This window comes from Typopeltis vanoorti, chromosome 13, assembly GCF_054136105.1.
Source record: "Typopeltis vanoorti isolate ZY-2024b chromosome 13, IOZ_Tvanoo_1.0, whole genome shotgun sequence".
Lineage (NCBI taxonomy): Eukaryota > Metazoa > Arthropoda > Arachnida > Uropygi > Thelyphonidae > Typopeltis > Typopeltis vanoorti.
The window spans coordinates 128,896,751-128,914,370 of record NC_143561.1 but is presented as its reverse complement, the minus strand read 5'-3'; the positions used below and the strand labels follow the sequence as shown (position 1 = coordinate 128,914,370).

Here is a 17,620-nt window from a genome sequence, read left to right as displayed (position 1 = left end):
TCCCAGAAGAGGGAAGATACTAGTGGTGAGCCTCAGGTGTCTATTTTAGGACCATTGCTGTTCACTCAGTATGTTAATAATATTGGAGAAGATTTGAATGGGGATATTCAGATGATTGCAGATGATGAAAATTTGGGATGAACTATGAGTAGCAGATCAGATGTTGTGACCTTACAAGAAAACGAATAGATTATATGAATGGGCACAGCACTGTGGATGCTAGTTCAATATTTCAAAATGTAAGGTTTTAAAATTTGGGAAACAAAGATGAGATGTACAATTTACACTTGGTGGGGATATATTGTTGGAGGTGGGGGAAATAGATCTTCAGGTCTTGGCAGATAAGGATCTAAAATTTAGAGGAAACTGACTTGTACAAGTAAGGAGATTCTGCTTCCACTGTATAAGCCACTGATCAGGCCACATATGGATTACTGAGCACAGATTTGGTTACCTGGTTTTCAAAAGGGTGAAGAGATACTGGAAAGGGTCCAGAGGTGATTGACTCAGGTAGTTTCTGATCCCTGAAATGTCGAATATGAGGAAAGGTTGAGAACATTCAATTTACAGAGTCTAGTGGATAGGAGGAAGAAGGCTGATATGATAGAGATGTACAAGTTGATAAGGGGTTGTTATAGGATTAACATTGAAGTGATTTTTCATGAAATGGTGGAAGATTAGGGGAGAACAAGAGGTCATCCCTGGAAACTCTATAAGGAGGGTGTGAGCAAGGGAGTAAGAAAAAGGTTTTTTGCATGGAGAGTTGTGAACAATTAAAATATTTTGCCTGAGAGTGTAGTGTCTGCATAGAATTTGAATGTATTTAAGGGAAGGTACGATGAGTTGTGTGTGTAATACTAATAATTGACAAGGATCATGCCAAACAACCCATTCACCACTTTCAGCAAAAAATGTAGTTTTCACACCCTTGTTAACTACGGTATTACTCAATTTCCAAGGATGACACCTTGTTTTGCCTCCTGTAGACAAGTGATAAAAAATTTCCTCTGCATTAATCCTGTAAAACCCTTTCAATAACATAAACATATAAACATTACTGTTATACCCCCCCCCCCCACCAACAAATTTTTCTGCCTATCAACAAACTTCTGTAAATCACAGACACTCTTTTCCTCATAAGCATTCCACAGACCACTCACCATCTTGGTCACTTATCTGTGGATCCTCTCTGTGACGTTCCCATCCCAAAGAGACTCAAATGCACAGACCTATGCAGATAATCATAATGTGGCTATATCAAAGCCTTATACAGAAAAACAATAACTTCCTTATCTGTTTGTTAGGGTGTTTTTCAATAACCAAGGAATCCTGTGAGCTATCAGGCCACTTTTGAAATATGTCCTCAACTTCAATTCCCTATCTACTAACATCCTTATCCACAGCTTCATCAATTTCCTGAAGTAGTTTCACAAATGCAGTTCCAAAACTGCTTTATGGCAGTTTTAGCTGTTAGGTAGGAGATCTTAAGAAATACAATGTCCCCAAATCTTGGGAAGTTTAACACAACCATATTGTTGCTACATTAGAAGAAGTCTTTTGGAATGTCTCAGGGGAAAACTATGGAATTAACATCGATAGAAAAAAAATCTCATTTATGTTTACCTACATATATTTAACATATATGGAAAAATCATTTATGTTTTGTAGGTGACACTGTTTTGTTAGAAAAATAAATAAACAATCTCAGGAAATGCTAAATTTTATTTATTTATTCATATGGGGTTCCCCTCACGTTCCTCAACCTTCCCTCAGGACTGGTTGAGCCCTCCTAATAAGGGATTAAGTATGTTATGACTGTAGATCCATGTGTTCACAGGCCAGTTTGCCTGTTCTGAGGGATGAAAAACCCAAGTTTCCAGGTGAAAAAACCTTCTACTTCCGTATGAGACTGACTAATTCACCTTTAGTCGAAAGAGACTAAATAAAGGTTCCTCAAGTCATGGATGAGAATCGAACCCAGGCCTTTCCAATCTTTCTCTATACAGAGAACTGGACTGCCATTAGGTTGAAGCAGAATGAGAGCATCCAGAAAAGGAAGATGACTGTTATCTTATATTTCTAGTGTAAATTTGATTATTAGGTTTACTGAATTAATTTTTGCAAGAAATTCATGGAGATCAGACAAAAAAGAGTTCCATACTGCAAAAACACAATCAAAATATCTGAATCAAATAAGTTGTTCAAAATTATCATTAACAAACTGGTCATTCTGTACAAATTCATCTTGAAGAACATCAAGAAATATTTCACTTAAAGAGCTAATTAAATCTGGTTTAGCGAGCCACACCTTGTCTAAAAACATAGAATTCAGTGAAATAATATTAAAGTTCTACATGAAAGTTATTTTCTTCTGTGAAGATTGTATTTATACAATCTTCGAAGGACCTATTCCCAATCCTGATCTCAACAAAAATGATTGCATTAAACTTTCTCAATTTTGGGAAGATATTCTAACTAATGTTCACCATTCATAAAAATTGTAATTAATTAATTACAATTAATTAATTACAAAGTTAGTTAATTTAAAATATTTTATTTTTTATGAGAGTTATCCTACTGCAGTCAACAGTGCATATAATATCATATGCTTTTAATTTCATTTTTGCTCATTTTTATGTTTATCCCTTCTTACTATAATGCATTGAAATTGTCTATAAAACAGTCAATATTCTACAAAAATAAATAATACATTTACATAAGCAATTTCTGTAATTATTTATTATTATAATTCTTCTACTTACATCTCCAATTTTAAATCAATATAAGTTTCAGACTAGGAAGGTGTCCAGTATAGCAAGGAGAGAAAAAATCAGTATATGAAAGGATACAAGCACCAATTCAAAGAGAATCCTAAAAAGACTTTTTGCTACGTGGCCAGTTGGAGGAAAAAACCTTGCTGATTAGAGATGGGATTCGGGCGACCAAAAAAGATGGCATAACTGAGCTATTTTCTTCTTCCTCATGTAGCTTCCTCAATGCGAGGTGAAGCACCATGTCCTTCTAGTCCTCTATGTTGGCAGCTCTTCCTTTTGTTTCAGCATAGTCACATGATCCTGTCCATGATCTTATATCATCAAACCATGTTTTTCTTATTTGTCTCTTGATCCTCTTTCCATAATCTTTCCTTCTAAAACTGTTAGTGTCCTCTGTTCCGCTGGTACCTTCAATACATGTCCTGCCAGTCCCATCTTTCTCTGGATCATTTCCTGCAATAAAGATTTCTGTATTTTCATTCTCTGTAGTACCTCTGCATTTGTCACATGCTCTGTCCATGAGATTTTCAGGGTTCTTCTGTAGCACCACATTTCAAAGGCCGTTATCCATTGTCTTACTCTCTTCTTGAATACCCAGATCTTACTTCCATATGTGAAAACTGGCCAAACTAATGTTCTTATCATTCCCTTCTTTGTCTCTATACCCACAGAACTTCTTTTCCATGTTCTTCTTTCATCGATAAGGTCAATTACCTCTTGCATCATCCATGGTTTTTTCGTTCTTTCTTTCTTCATGTTTACTGATGTGGTTCTTAGCAGAAGTTATGATATCTCTTTGTAGTTTGTTCCATTGAAAATGTTCACTTTCATTTTGTAACTGTGCAACTAGTAGTTCTGAAACATTTTCAAATCAAATCAAATCAACTAACGCCTTTTATTCCCTAATAGGGAGTAGGCAAGGCCTTTATACCCTATCTAGCTTTTGGAGACTGAGTGGGCAGTTCAATCTCCACCAGTAGCCAATCAGAGATAGCTGGCCCATGTCTAAGAAACATTTTCATTAAATTTTAATTTTATTGTTGCATTTTGTAGCATCTGTAAATCCCATTTATGGGTTTGTTTCCTTTTAATTTTTATTACTTTCAGATGAATATTTATCATCATTAGGACTAGTCTATGATCAGATTCACAGTAAGGCATGACCTTTGAGTTCCGTATTCCATTGAAGTAACGCTTACTGATCACAATATAGTCTGATTTTTATATTTTCCATCAGGACTTTTCCAGGTGTATGTTACTGTTGGTTTTTGTTCAAAATAAGTGTTAGTTATGATAAGACTGTGTTTGTTACAGAAGTCAACTAATTTTTGTCTTCTCTCATTCCGAATTCCACGTCCAAATGGTCCCATATGCGTAGATGTTCTCTCTGATCCAACTTTTGCATTCCAGTCCCCCATAATACAAATAACTCGATTTTTCTTGACTCCAGCTACCTTTATACACCATTCTATTTCATCATACATATTGTCAGCATCTACTCCTTCATTCTGTTCTATAGGAACATATATCTGAATGATCAGCATAATCTCTGGGCTCAGCAGTCACGAGAATTGCTATTACTCTGATTTTTTAATTACATAAGTGATTTTGTTGCTAATTTTCTTCTCCACAATGAATGCTACACCTCTCCTTGATGTTTCTCCACCAGAAGTATGTAATTTATGTGTCTTATCATTTGGAAGTTTTGACTCGATATCCAATGAACCTTTCAAAAAGGTCTCACTTATGCCCAATATACCAATATTCAGTCTCTCCATTTCTCTCATCACAATTTCCCAGGTTTATTCAAACCTCTAACATCCCAAGTAGCAATCTTCAAGCAATTTCTGTGTTGAGCTTCTTTAATAGCAGTAACTGATGTCACAGAGTTTGCTTCATCACCTTGACACCACCATTTCAGGCGTATTGAGACCACCTGGACTTCATTTCTCTTCTGCTGAGACATGATGCTTTGCACAGCGGCAATTTTTACAGAATGGGCTGCCAGAACCATCCAGCCCCCAATATATGAATGGAGGGCCACAGCTGTCGTTAATAAAATAATTTTATTGGAGTGTTCCGTTCTGATAAAGATGCTTTATTCCTAGAGGAATAAGGAATAGCGAGGCATTAGAAGGGAATGATCAGGATGTATTCCAATGCTGAGTTATCTATGTTATTTAAAAGTAATCTGAATGTCATTTCAATTCAAATGGACACTTCACATTATTTAAAGGTAACATGCTGTGGATCTGCCTGTACTATCAACCTGGCAGTTGGTGTGGGTGTGTGCTGCTTAGCCATCCATCCATATGGATGAAATATATCAACTGAATTATGGTTCATATCCATGTTATTTTAAAGTTTTCTGAATAACATTTCAATTCAGACAGCCACCTCACATTTCATACTTTGATTTATATATAAATACATCATGGCCAATAGGGGGATAATTTATTTATTTTTAATGACATTTCATGTGAATTGAGGGATATTCAGTTGTTTGCTGATAATAAAAAGTTAGGAAGAAATGTAAAGAGTGATGTCGGCATATCTCCCTTCAAGAATATTTAAAGAAAGTTGGGATGTGGTTATAATATTAATAAGTGCAGGATACAACAATATGGAGTACAGAAGTATAGAGGAGCTTTATGATTACCAGATTAATATGGAAGGAATTATAGATAGGACAGAGGGGAGAGAGAATATAAGGCTATTTCTCAAAGTTGCAGTGAAAAGGAGAGTGAGGAATAGATTTTTTTACATGGAGAATGTTGAATTAGTGAGACCTTATGTTGAATATTAGAGAATGTTGAATTAGAGAGAGAGAGAGATTGATGGCTTTGTGAAAGTCATTATAATAATAAAGAAGATATTAGTTAGCAAAAGAAGAGGCATAGTGAAAAAGAAAAGGTGATCGACATGAGTGATTTTAATTATTATTATTACATCCGACCTCCATTGAATCAGAGACTCAACGTAGGAGGTACACACTACTGCACACAGTGCACAACCAACAGTGCTTTAAATTGATTCAATGTGCCTACATTCACAATACACTTGGGCAATGCATTCTACTTACTAACCACTCTCCATGCAAAAGAACCACCTCCTCACTCCTCTGCTCACAACCTACTTAAACAGTTTCCAGTGATGGCCTTTTGTTTTACCACTCTCCAATTCTATGAAAAAATATCTTCCATGTCAACCTGATAACAACCCCTGACTAGCTTATATGTCTCAATCATAATCTTAGACTATGTAACTGAGAACATATGAGGGTTGTAGATCTAATTCCATCATCAGAGGATGTGCTTGTGAATGGAATGTCTAATCTTCACCCAGTTAGTAAAAGTAACTATGTAGTGATCACCTGGATTGTTGCCAGTCATATGAGAACTTCTGTAAAGAAAGGATACATGTGTAGTTACAGAGCTGGTGATTATAAAAAGTATAGGAGCTATAGAATGGAAAGAGGGGTTGAGTAGAAAGTAGATAGACACCCTTTTGTCACTGATCATGATCTATTTAACAGAAGCAGTGTCTGAGTGCATTCCAAAGGTGAAAAGGCTCAATAAGACAGGAGTAAAATGGATGAATGAAAGGATTAAGCATGAAATCTGGAAGGTGAAGAAGGCACTGTGGAGGCAACTCAAGACGAATACTGGTAATAATCCACTGCATGAACTAAAATAAAGAACCAAAGGCTTCATTTCGGTGATGCAAAATACATAAATTAAGTGCATATTAAATCCAATATCATTTCAAAGTCGAATACAGACACTATTAGCATTTGTGCTTTTCCTATTAGGTTCGGACAGGGCAACTCATAGTATGGTGGTGGTGGTGTATTCCCACAAGCTATCTGGTCAATTTTCGCATGAAACTTTCAGAGTTTCTGCACGAAAATTTTATAGTTTCTGTATTCAGCTTTGAAATGATGTTGGATTTGATATCCTTAATTTATATAATTTTGCATTGCTGAAATGAAGCCTTTGGCTCTTTATTTTAGTAAATACTTTACGTACCGACCGAGAGTTCGCTTCCGGAAAATACACCTCTCCGACGCTTCAAGTTCCCTAGTACTGAGAGTGTTTGCTTTCTTAGGTTTCTGCCTGGTCTCTGACGAAAACCAATGAGTTTGAAACAGCTGTCAGACTAGTGAAATCTATCAAAATGGACCAATAGAAGGCAATATATATGAGTGCTTTTAGCATTCATGCTTTTCCTATTAGGTTTGGCTAGGGCAACTCTAGTATAGCAGTGGTGTATTCCTGCAAGCTCTCTGGTCAATTTGTAAGTTAAATTATTAATTTTCACACGCTTTTATAGTTTCTGTATTTGGCTTTGAAATGAAGTTGGATTTAATATCCACTTAATTTATATAATTGCATGAAGAGTACAAAGAGCAGAAAGGTCACTCAGTTGGTAGAAAAATCCTAGTAAGTTCTTTAGATATGTGGCAAGTAAAAGAAAGAATGACTATGATAGGATGATGTCAGTTGATGACAATGGTAGACTGATAACTGATGTAGAGGATATGTGTATTGCTTTATGGGATACTAAGGCAACTGATTTGAAGTCAGCCTCTATATACAAGTAACCCAGTCGTGAAGTGACTTCACACAAAAATTTTGTTTGCCTACACTTGGATAAATGATGAAACTGAGAATAAAATTTCTTGGCATCTTTAATTTACAGCTGAAGTATTCACTCAGTTTATCAAGGTATTTTTGATTCTTATAAAGAGAATATCATGACAAAATGGTGTAGAGAGTATGGCAGAGGAGGGACTGATGGTAAGTAAGCAGGAGGTATATGAGAAATTAAGTAAACTAACTTCATGCTAATAAAGCAGTAGGACTCCCCAATAAATTATCACATGTTTAGATGGAATGTTTAGGGAATTAAAAGCATCCTTGTCACATCTGTTTATTTTGGGACTTGCACTCTTGCATGACTCATGTTAAACAAAGATTCAGAACTGGACTGATAATAGCAGTATTCTTTATGATGGTCAGCATGGGTTTGTCGGGTGGGAGGGCCATGTTTTATTAATCTGCTTTTGTATTACAAGGTGATAAATTCATTGGATAATGAAGATGCATATACAATTGTATACTTGGATTTTTCAGTCTTCAATAGATTGTCACACCACAAGCTGGTAACTAAATCAAAACAGAAGGGATTGGATAAGACTAGTGAGTTAGATAGGTCATTTGTTTGTCATGACTCATGTTAAACAGGTGTGACAAGGATGATCTTAATTCCCTAGAGCATTCCTTCCAAATACATGGTGATATACTGGGATATGCTTAACTGGAGATATGCAGTTGTTTGCCAATGATGTAAAGTTAAGAACTATGAGGAGCAGAGCATTGCGATAATATATTACAATAATAAACGGCTTGTATAAGGCTTTGATCAAGCTGCATATGAACTACTATGTGCAGATTTTTTCACCTGGTTTGAAAGAATATGATATATTAGAGAGGATCCTAAGAAGGTTCACTAAGTTGGTTTCAGGTCTATGAAATGTGGGATGTGAGGGCACTGAAAGAATGCAACTTGCAGAGCATTGTAAATAGAAGAGGATTATGACTAAGATGTATAAATTGGTGAGGTATTGTTACCTGATTAAGGAGATTTTTAATAGAGAAGAGGAAAACAAGGGTAGATCATGATGCTTTCCCTGGAAGCTGTATAAGGAGGGTGTGACCAAGTAGAGTGGCTGTGAGTGGAATGCATCGTCTAAAAGTATGGTGAGTGCAGAAACTACGAATGTATTTAAGGAATGGTTTAATAATCTTTTTTGCATGAGAGTGGGTCTCCTGCAATGAGTCTTTTGACACCATGGAGGTACAGATCATGATACAAGCACAAATTTTTATTTTATTTTTTTTTTCACAGCAGTTTATGCATATTTATATGAAAAGATAAACTCTGAAATTCATACATTAACAATATAATAGTTGTAGTTTGTGAATAATCACATATATAACATCAATAGTAACAATTCTAATGACACAAGATGCTACCTTAGTAAGCCAGCCTTCTATTGTGGGTTTGTTATCTTCTTTGCTAAGCAGAAGACGGGTAGCATTTCTCCTCAAAACATTTTGCAGAACTGAAATAAAAGAAACTTTATTTCAATAAAATAACACAAAATGGAGAGATGATGAACAATCAATAATTTTGTTTTTGTTTATTTTATTTACTCACACTTATTTGAAATAAGTAATGGGACACACATTGTTTTAGAATGAAGTATACTAATATGTATATTCCTGTTGCCACATGCAGTCCATACTGATGTCCTACTGTGGCATGCATATTTGGTGCAAATCTTTAGGAGGGAGATTATTTTTTTTCTAGAGTAATGCCTTCATAACATGGAGTGGTGGTATTACCCACTACAGGAAGACTAGGGATGTCACCAAGAGATCAAAGAATGCTTGGAAAGAAAATTTGGAAGTTCAATCTTGAAACAACCAAAGGTTTAAAGAAACACATTGGTTCAAGTAGCAGCATTATGCATAAAGATGTGGTCTTGAGTCATCAACCAGTGCAATCAATGGGCAAGACTAAACAAGCATGAAAAACATCATGACTTGTCTATACAAAACACTGAAAATCCATTGAAACCCTACACTCTTTTCCAATCAGATGCAAGTGTCGATGAGTTGGATCCTTAAGGAACACTTTCTGAGTGGATTATTCCAATGGTGAAGTGTGGTGGCAGAGGTGTAATGGTGTAAAACTATTTCTTCTAGTATGGACTTGGACCTTTGGCTGTAATGCTTGTAAGGAAGAATGCCAACGCATACGCAATATTTCTGGTTAATGCGAAGTCTAATCTAAAAACAACAAAGCTTACCGCATTATGGCACTTTTATTGAAAGAAATGAATTAAATCTTATGCTTCTTTCAATACAGCAATACACTATGTCCTGCAGGTGCTATTGACTGACAGGCATTAGTGAAGGAAGAATGATTCAAAAATACCTCACAAACTAGTACAGGTGATGTCTATATGGAAGAAAGTGTGGTGTTTTCCATACAATAGGATGACACAAACAATGTTGAGGTCTGTGCGATTTAGATTTCTATGCAATATAGTGTTTTCTCAATAATTATTTTAAATTATAGTATGTTTATTAGTGTAGAAACATTTGGCATTAGATTAATTTATTATTATCATCACAAACCTCCATGGAATCATGAATTATGACTCTGTGGAGGTCCTGTCTACAGTCTCAACACTTTCCCAAAGCACTGCATTCCGTGCACATACCACTTCCCATGCAAAAAAAAAAAAAAAAAAAAAAACCCTATTTACTTATGACTCTCCTGCACAAAATTCCAATGGCTGTGGGCTGAACCCTTCTTCTTGAACCTTCCCTTGGTCTGCTTTTTCAAAAATCTCCCCAGCACCAATCTGGTAAACATCTATCATCTTTTATCCACCAAATTTGGAAGATTGCATGTACTTAATATGTTGTCACAGTCAACATTTTGCACCCTTAATACTGTTTCTGCATCTTGCCCTTGTAATCTTTCTAAGACATTTTCATCCCCTTCAAATCTCAGTGACCAGATCTGAGAATAGTAGTCCAGATGTGATTTGATCAAATACTTTTGCTACCTTACTATGTAATAGTAAGGTAGCAAAAGTTGTCTTTTTCATCACCTTTGCAATGTCTTGTTCTCTTAGCTTAAAATTTCTATTCAATAACACCTCAAGATTCCTGTCTCCTCCACTTCCTTATACAAAAACCTGGTATGAAACAAAATTTAAAGAAGCCTGTGAAATTTTGATTAACCACCCCAATCTTAACAATAATGGTGGCATAAAAATCCCGGTTGGTCGTAATTTATATGAATACTTATAATAAGTAATACTTTTTATTTATTAATTTTTTCCTTTTTTGTAAACATGTTGCTCTCAAGCTTAATTTAACGATCCCTTTCATATAAACATGAAAGGGATCACTACAGTAGAAATGTGCTGGGAGCTTGATTCTTCTTGTTTGGGGTTGTCACCGTATATGTCGTCAAGCTCCCAGCACATTTCTACTGTAGTGATCCCTTTCATCAGGTCAATTTCTTATCAAATAGCCAGAATACTAAGAGCCTACAACATCAGAGTGGTCTTCAAACCAACCACCAACATCAGACAGGTTTTAGGATCCCCCAAAAGATAAGGTGCCATTCTACAAATATCCAGGAGTATATTACATTCCTTGCTCCTGTAGTCTTGCCTACATCGGACAAACTTCACGGAGTTTAGAGATCAGACAAAAAGAACATGTTGGTGATGTAAACTACAACAGATGTCTTTCTTCTGGCTTAGCACATCATTTCAATACGTCTAACCACACGATAGAGTGGCAAAACAGCTCCATGCCATATTTGGATGATGACTACATACATTGTTTATTCAAGGAAGCCACAATAGTGTTAATAACTGGAGGAAACCTCAACAGAAATCAGGGTACTATTCTGAACAGTTCATGGAAAAACCTGATCCTCTCTCTCTAAATCCATCTGAACTACAGCTAGCCAGTAATCACATTACGCATTTACAACAAACATGCATGTGTGATAATGAATAAGAACAATAAGTCCTCTCAGTCTCTGTCACGTGAACATGTAACCTTAGTTACTAGATTGTTTACAACGTTTTTATGTTCCTTTCAATTTGCATTTACTAGTTTTTCATGCTTTTCCGTCAATATTTTATCTCCTGAAGAAGTGCTCTGCATGGAACATGGAATCTAAAGTTAGTAAAACATTAGTTTTTGTTTGTGTTGTTTCCATGTGGCCTAGCACACTTTTGATATAAATTCAAACCACAAATTTAAGAGACTAAAAAAAATAGTGTCGAATGGGGGAAAAAAAGAACAGCTTTTTAACTATACATACTAAATCATTTTGTAATATGAATGGGATAAATGGCATTATGTCATGTAAGATGTTTATACGCTTTACAATATGGTCAGTATAAAAACAATAAGTTTGTATGTTTAATTTTCAAACAACCAAATATGTTTAATGTAAATAATAATAGACTCTAGCTTTGATGTAAGGTTTTTTTTTTTTTTTCACCAGAGATCAGGCCAATAGTTGTAATGGTTGGTCAGTAACTTTAGCATGCCATGCAGATTGTAGTGCAACTTGTTTCTTTGTATATATATATATATATGTATACTCCAGATATAAACCTTAATATGAAGGTCGAAACGTCGAGTGTCTATTTTGGTTTATATTAAACTAAAGTTTTGCTCTAACACGGTAGTTGTTTTCATAATTTGCATAATGTATTCTTTATTTCTTCTTTGTCTCATTTTTTTAAATAACAGTATCAGAGTAGCATTTTTTCAGTTTTCTGGTATCTTTCCTTCTTCTAGGCATAGATTTAGTAAGTTTGTGACATGGTGAATTATATTGTTTCCTCCCCATTTAATTAATTCTATGTGAATTAGGTTAGGTCTTCACCAGGACATTTTCCATTTTTCATTTGTTTTAATGCTTGTTTTATTTCATCTGAAGTGAATGCAGGAATGAATTCCATATGTGATGGGGAAGAGTTATTTATATTTGATTTATCTATTGAAGGATCACTATAGAGTTCATTATAAAATTCTTTATTTCACAAAATCTACAATGTAGGACAAAACAGGCTGCTCTGGAGAAATCCACATGGTCCAACTTATGTGAATTTCAGGTAGCACCAAAAGTAAAGAAAATTATCTATAACTTTTCATACATCAAAAGAAGGTTATCAAGTACTCTGGCAACAAACCAAGAAAGCCTATACTGCCTACAACAGCTACTTTGGAAATTCAAGGTGGCTACTAAGATGTTGTGCGACAACACCCAATGCAATAAAATTCAAATTCTTATATTAAACCACATTTGGTCCTCTCTTATCAAACATCTCAGATATGCAGACCCAGAATATGATGGACATTATGCTTTTCATCGCAACAGCAATACTTCACACAAATGATACTGATACCTATATAATTGTTCAATCAACTGTATCATTCGATTGTTTGAAAATTGTTTTCAACTATGATTATCTCATCTTAATTTATATATTTTATCTCCTGAAGAAGTGCTCTGCATGGAACATGGAATCTAAAGTTAGTAAAACATTAGTTTTTGTTTGTGTTGTTTCCATGTGGCCTAGCACACTTTTGATATAAATTCAAACCACAAATTTAAGAGACTAAAAAAAATAGTGTCGAATGGGGGAAAAAAAGAACAGCTTTTTAACTATACATACTAAATCATTTTGTAATATGAATGGGATAAATGGCATTATGTCATAGAAAACAGCATTTATGAATAAACAGAAATAATTACACCATCATATATGACATCTGTATTAATATTATATAAAGATTTAAATTATACATATTTGGTCATAAAATACTTAAAAATAAGACCACTGGTACTTTATTAATATAATCCTGCCTACTAGTTTCACTAGCGACTGTCTAGCTTTGTCAAGGCTGAACGGTACACACAAAAATATATGAGAGAATACAAAACGTTGCTAAATGTTAGGCAGTTAAGTTTGAAACTATGCATGACAATGCGTGCATGTGCTGAGAAGCTTCAGTCAGTATCATGGATATGTGTTGTATGCATACATGTTATATGATTTTTCGCGTATTGTAGTTCCGTTAAACTGAGTGAGTTGATTAAGTTTTTCCATATATCTTTTGGCATGGCACCCTGATTTCTGTTGAGGTTGTTACTGGTTCTTAATACCACTGCCGCTTCCTTGAAAATTCTGTAACCATAATCATCATCCAAATACGGCATAGAGCTATAAAGATTATTTAAATTATCTTACATTTATCTCTTGCAAATAATATTCATTACAGGATCATATAAGAATTTATGGGAATGACTCTTCTGGTATTAATTTTTCAAATATAATGAGTCTATTTAATAACTTAACATGTATCAGTGACATTCTTTAGTCATATATTAGTGACATTCTGCTGACATATTACAATAAGGCAACAATGCACTGGGAAAGGGAAATGCATATTCAGCACTATATTTAGATTTTGCAAAGGCAATTGATTTCACATGATAAGGTGGTAATTAAACTGGAACAGATGGGGCATACATACTAGATTAGTGAGATGACTAGTTAAATGACTATCAGATATTAGTATCAGTGAGTATGTATGGAGAAGCAGAATCCTAAAACAGGAATGTCATCTGCGGCTATATCATAGGGGTCCATTTGGGGACCATTACTTTTGGTGACCACAGTGTTGATCAAAATGGGAAAAACAAAGGATCTTTCAGAGTTTGATAAAGGAGTTATTGTTGCCGCCCATCTGGCTGGAGCCACGATTTTGAAAACGCAGAGTTGACTGGTTTCTCAAAAAGTGAGATATCCCAGGCGTTTAATCAGTGGAAAAATAACTGCTTAAAAATAACTAAAATAACCTAAGAGACATAACTGTGGTCCTAAGACAGTGTATCAGAAACAAGATCACCATCTTGGGAATGATGAGAAGGCTTGTACAGCCAAAAAGAACTTCCTGTGTGCAGCAATTGACTGAAGCATTTAATGAATGCTATTCCAGACCCATATCTCATCAAACTATATGCAGAGAAATGAAGAGGATCAGTATTGGCAGTTACATGCCTATACATAAAGTAAAAGTTTCTAATTTAGTGGCCGGTATGTGCATCTCAGTATTGCGGTAGAGCAAGAAAGAACTTGTTCACATTTATCTTGAAGAGCTCTGGATTGTATTCCTTGGGAAACACAAGATGTCAGACTGTTCCAGAAGGCAGAATTGGAAGGTATGAACAAAAAGGAGGAGAAATTTGTTTCTGTGAGTTTGAAGATGCATTGTGAGAGAGTCTTGATCAGTTTCTGCATGTGTTTTAACTGATTTGACAGAGATTTAAAGTATTACTAATGTTAATTCTGATGAGCAGTGTGAATAGATGTATTTGTAGAAGGTGCAAGCAGTGAAAATAGAGTGCCTGTGTGAAAGTGAGTGAAATGTATTAGTGAGATAGGGATCATTAATCAGTTTGATTGTCCTTTTCTGTACGGAGTCCAGTATCTTTAGGGAGCTCTTGGAAGCTCATCAATTAATCAGTGAAAACCAGTATGGATTCCATCATTCAATATCCACAGTTTACCTCATAGTTTACATCACTCACCACTGGACATGTGCCATGGAAGGATTCAAAGAAACTTGTGCTGTTATCCTTGACATTTCCAGAGCTTTTAACATGTCTGGCATCGAGATCAGCTACACCAACTGTTATCCTTTGGTCTCCCTGCCATCCTTTGTAATTGGGTGGACAGATTTCTCTCTGGTCATTCTCTGCAAGTAATGGTAGATGGGCACCCTATCTTTGAGCTTCATCACCAATGCTGAGTGCTTCAAGGCTCTGTCTAATCACCTACTCTCTTTCTCTTATTCATAAAGACTTACTCACAATCGCCACTAATCCCATCCACAGCTTTGCAGACAATATTACTCTCCATTCATCCTACTCATTTGAGAAAACATGTAGTACTCTGACATACCAGGCTAGAAGATTATCTACAACTAGTGCCTTAAACATTAATCTACATACTACCTTTACCTTCATCTACCTTACCCTAAGTAACATACACCAGACAAGATCAGATGTCTCTCCTTGGACTAACATTTGCATCCTGTCTCTCCTGGCATAAACATATTACATCAATAGCCTCCTCAGCATCCCATAAACTAGGAATTCTCTTTCTTTCAAGATGCTATTTTACACCTGAGCAACTCTTAACTGAGCAATTAGGCTCGTAGATGATTCCTCTCTTACAAATTCACTTCAACCTCTGTCTCACAGATGCAGTGTTTCAGTACAATGTCTATTCTATAGATACTTCAATGATCACTGCTCAATTGAACTGAAAACCATCATTCCTCCACATTCTGTTGCACTTGTTAATACAAAAGCAGCAACTGCACAGCATCCCTTTCCTACACAACTGCAAATACACACCAAACTTGCTTACTCTTTTATTCTGTCCATCTGTCTTCTGGAACAACCTTCCTCATAAAGTATTCCCAAACAACTGCAACCTGCAACTCTTCAAAAATAATAATAATATGCTTATATGTTAAGCATATTATTATTATTATTATTGAGCCTATTCTTGAACCCAAAAGAGATTCAAAAGTTTGGGATTTGGTCATAGAATCAGAAGAGCTGATAATAACTGAGATGACATCTCGCCCCCCCCCCCCCCCGTTGGGAAACACTGCTTTATACTAATGCCAGGAGTACTCGGAATAAAGGAGATGAATTGGTGGTGCTGATAGTGTAAGCATGGCCAAAGATTATTGAAATCTCTGAGACGTGGTTGATGGAAGATGATATAATAACAGGAATAGAAGTAGGAGGGTAGAGCATTTTTCGGCAGGATAGGAAGGGAAAAAGGGTGATGGAGTACTGCTTATGATAAGTGATGACTTATGTCCTCTAAGAGTGGAGGCTTTGGAAGGCAGTGACATTAATGGATTTGAAAGCATATGGTGTGAGGTAGTGGTGGGCAAGACAGGATATTTAGTGGGATGTTGCTACAAACCAAGGAGCACAGAAGGTGGAGAGCAGGAGACTAGGCGGTTGAACTTGGCAATCATCATCATCATCATCATCAAATTCCTGCCATGTACCCTCATGGGGTGTACAGGATATGACAGTACTACATGAAAAAATTACATCATTACTAACTTCCTATCTACAATTTTCCTCCAAATCAGTCTGTTACTTGTCAAGACCCCAACATTATCAGATCTTATATTTCTATCGTCTAAGGCACTTTGTACCGTATCAATCCACCTAAATCTTGGTCTTCCTCTGGGTCATTTTGCTGCCAACCTGGCAGAGAACACTTGTTTTGCTAATCTTTCCTCTCCCATTCTATTTAAGTGACCGTACCACCTGAGATTAGCTCTGCTAACGCAGGAATGCGTTAGCAGAGCTAATCTCTCTTATTCCATATGAATTTATTCAATTGACTTCCAACCATACCAACTTTGCTGATTCTGTTGTCTATTTCCATATTTAATTTACCATCTTCAGTAAAAATCGTGCCTAAGTAGCTGAAATGTTTTACTTGTTCCACAGGTTCTCCATTCACAACACAGTTGACATTTTCAATGATTCTGCCTATTTTTATCATCTTTGTCTTTTTATTGCTGACCTTCATACCATATCTATTACAACAGCTATTCAATTTAGTCAGAGAATCTTGCAGACTTTTAGCGGATTTATTCAGAAGTATAACATCATCCGCATAAAGCAAAGAGCTGACATTAACGTCTCCAATTTTGATATCAGGTTTAATACCACTTTCCTTCATAATGTGATCCATATACATAATGAATAACAGAGGGGATAACGTACATCCTTGTCTCACACCAGATTTAACATTAAACCATCTTCCTGTACTTCCTTCAATTCTAACTGCTGACTTACAACTCAAATAAAGATATAATGCTTGATATAATGCCCCATTGACACCATATAACTGCAGCGTATTGAATAGCTTCTCTCTTGGCAATTTGTCATATGCCTTTTCCAAATCAACAAAACTTAAATACAGATCTCTGTTATATTCCCATGCTTTCTCGACTATTTGTCATAAAGTGAAGATCTGATCCTGACAGCCTCTATTTGGCCTGAATCCAGCTTGTTCTTCACCAAGCTTTTCTTCCACAATTCTTCTCAACCATTTCTCAAGTATACTTGCATAGATCTTGCCAGGAATACTCAGTAGGGAAATACCTCTGTAATTCTCACAT

The 17,620-nt window shown here is 35.7% G+C and overlaps 1 protein-coding gene across 1 annotated transcript in view; it reads right to left on the bottom strand.

Annotated features, from left to right (window-relative positions):
• The window catches only part of LOC150100532 (uncharacterized protein CG43867-like), a 552,783-nt gene that overhangs the window by 244,991 nt on the left and 290,172 nt on the right, over positions 1-17,620 (bottom strand). The window contains exon 14 of the mRNA XM_090402673.1: positions 8,813-8,901. Coding sequence (XP_090258799.1) covers positions 8,813-8,901 — 89 coding nt within the window. The remainder of the gene's footprint in view (positions 1-8,812; positions 8,902-17,620) is intronic.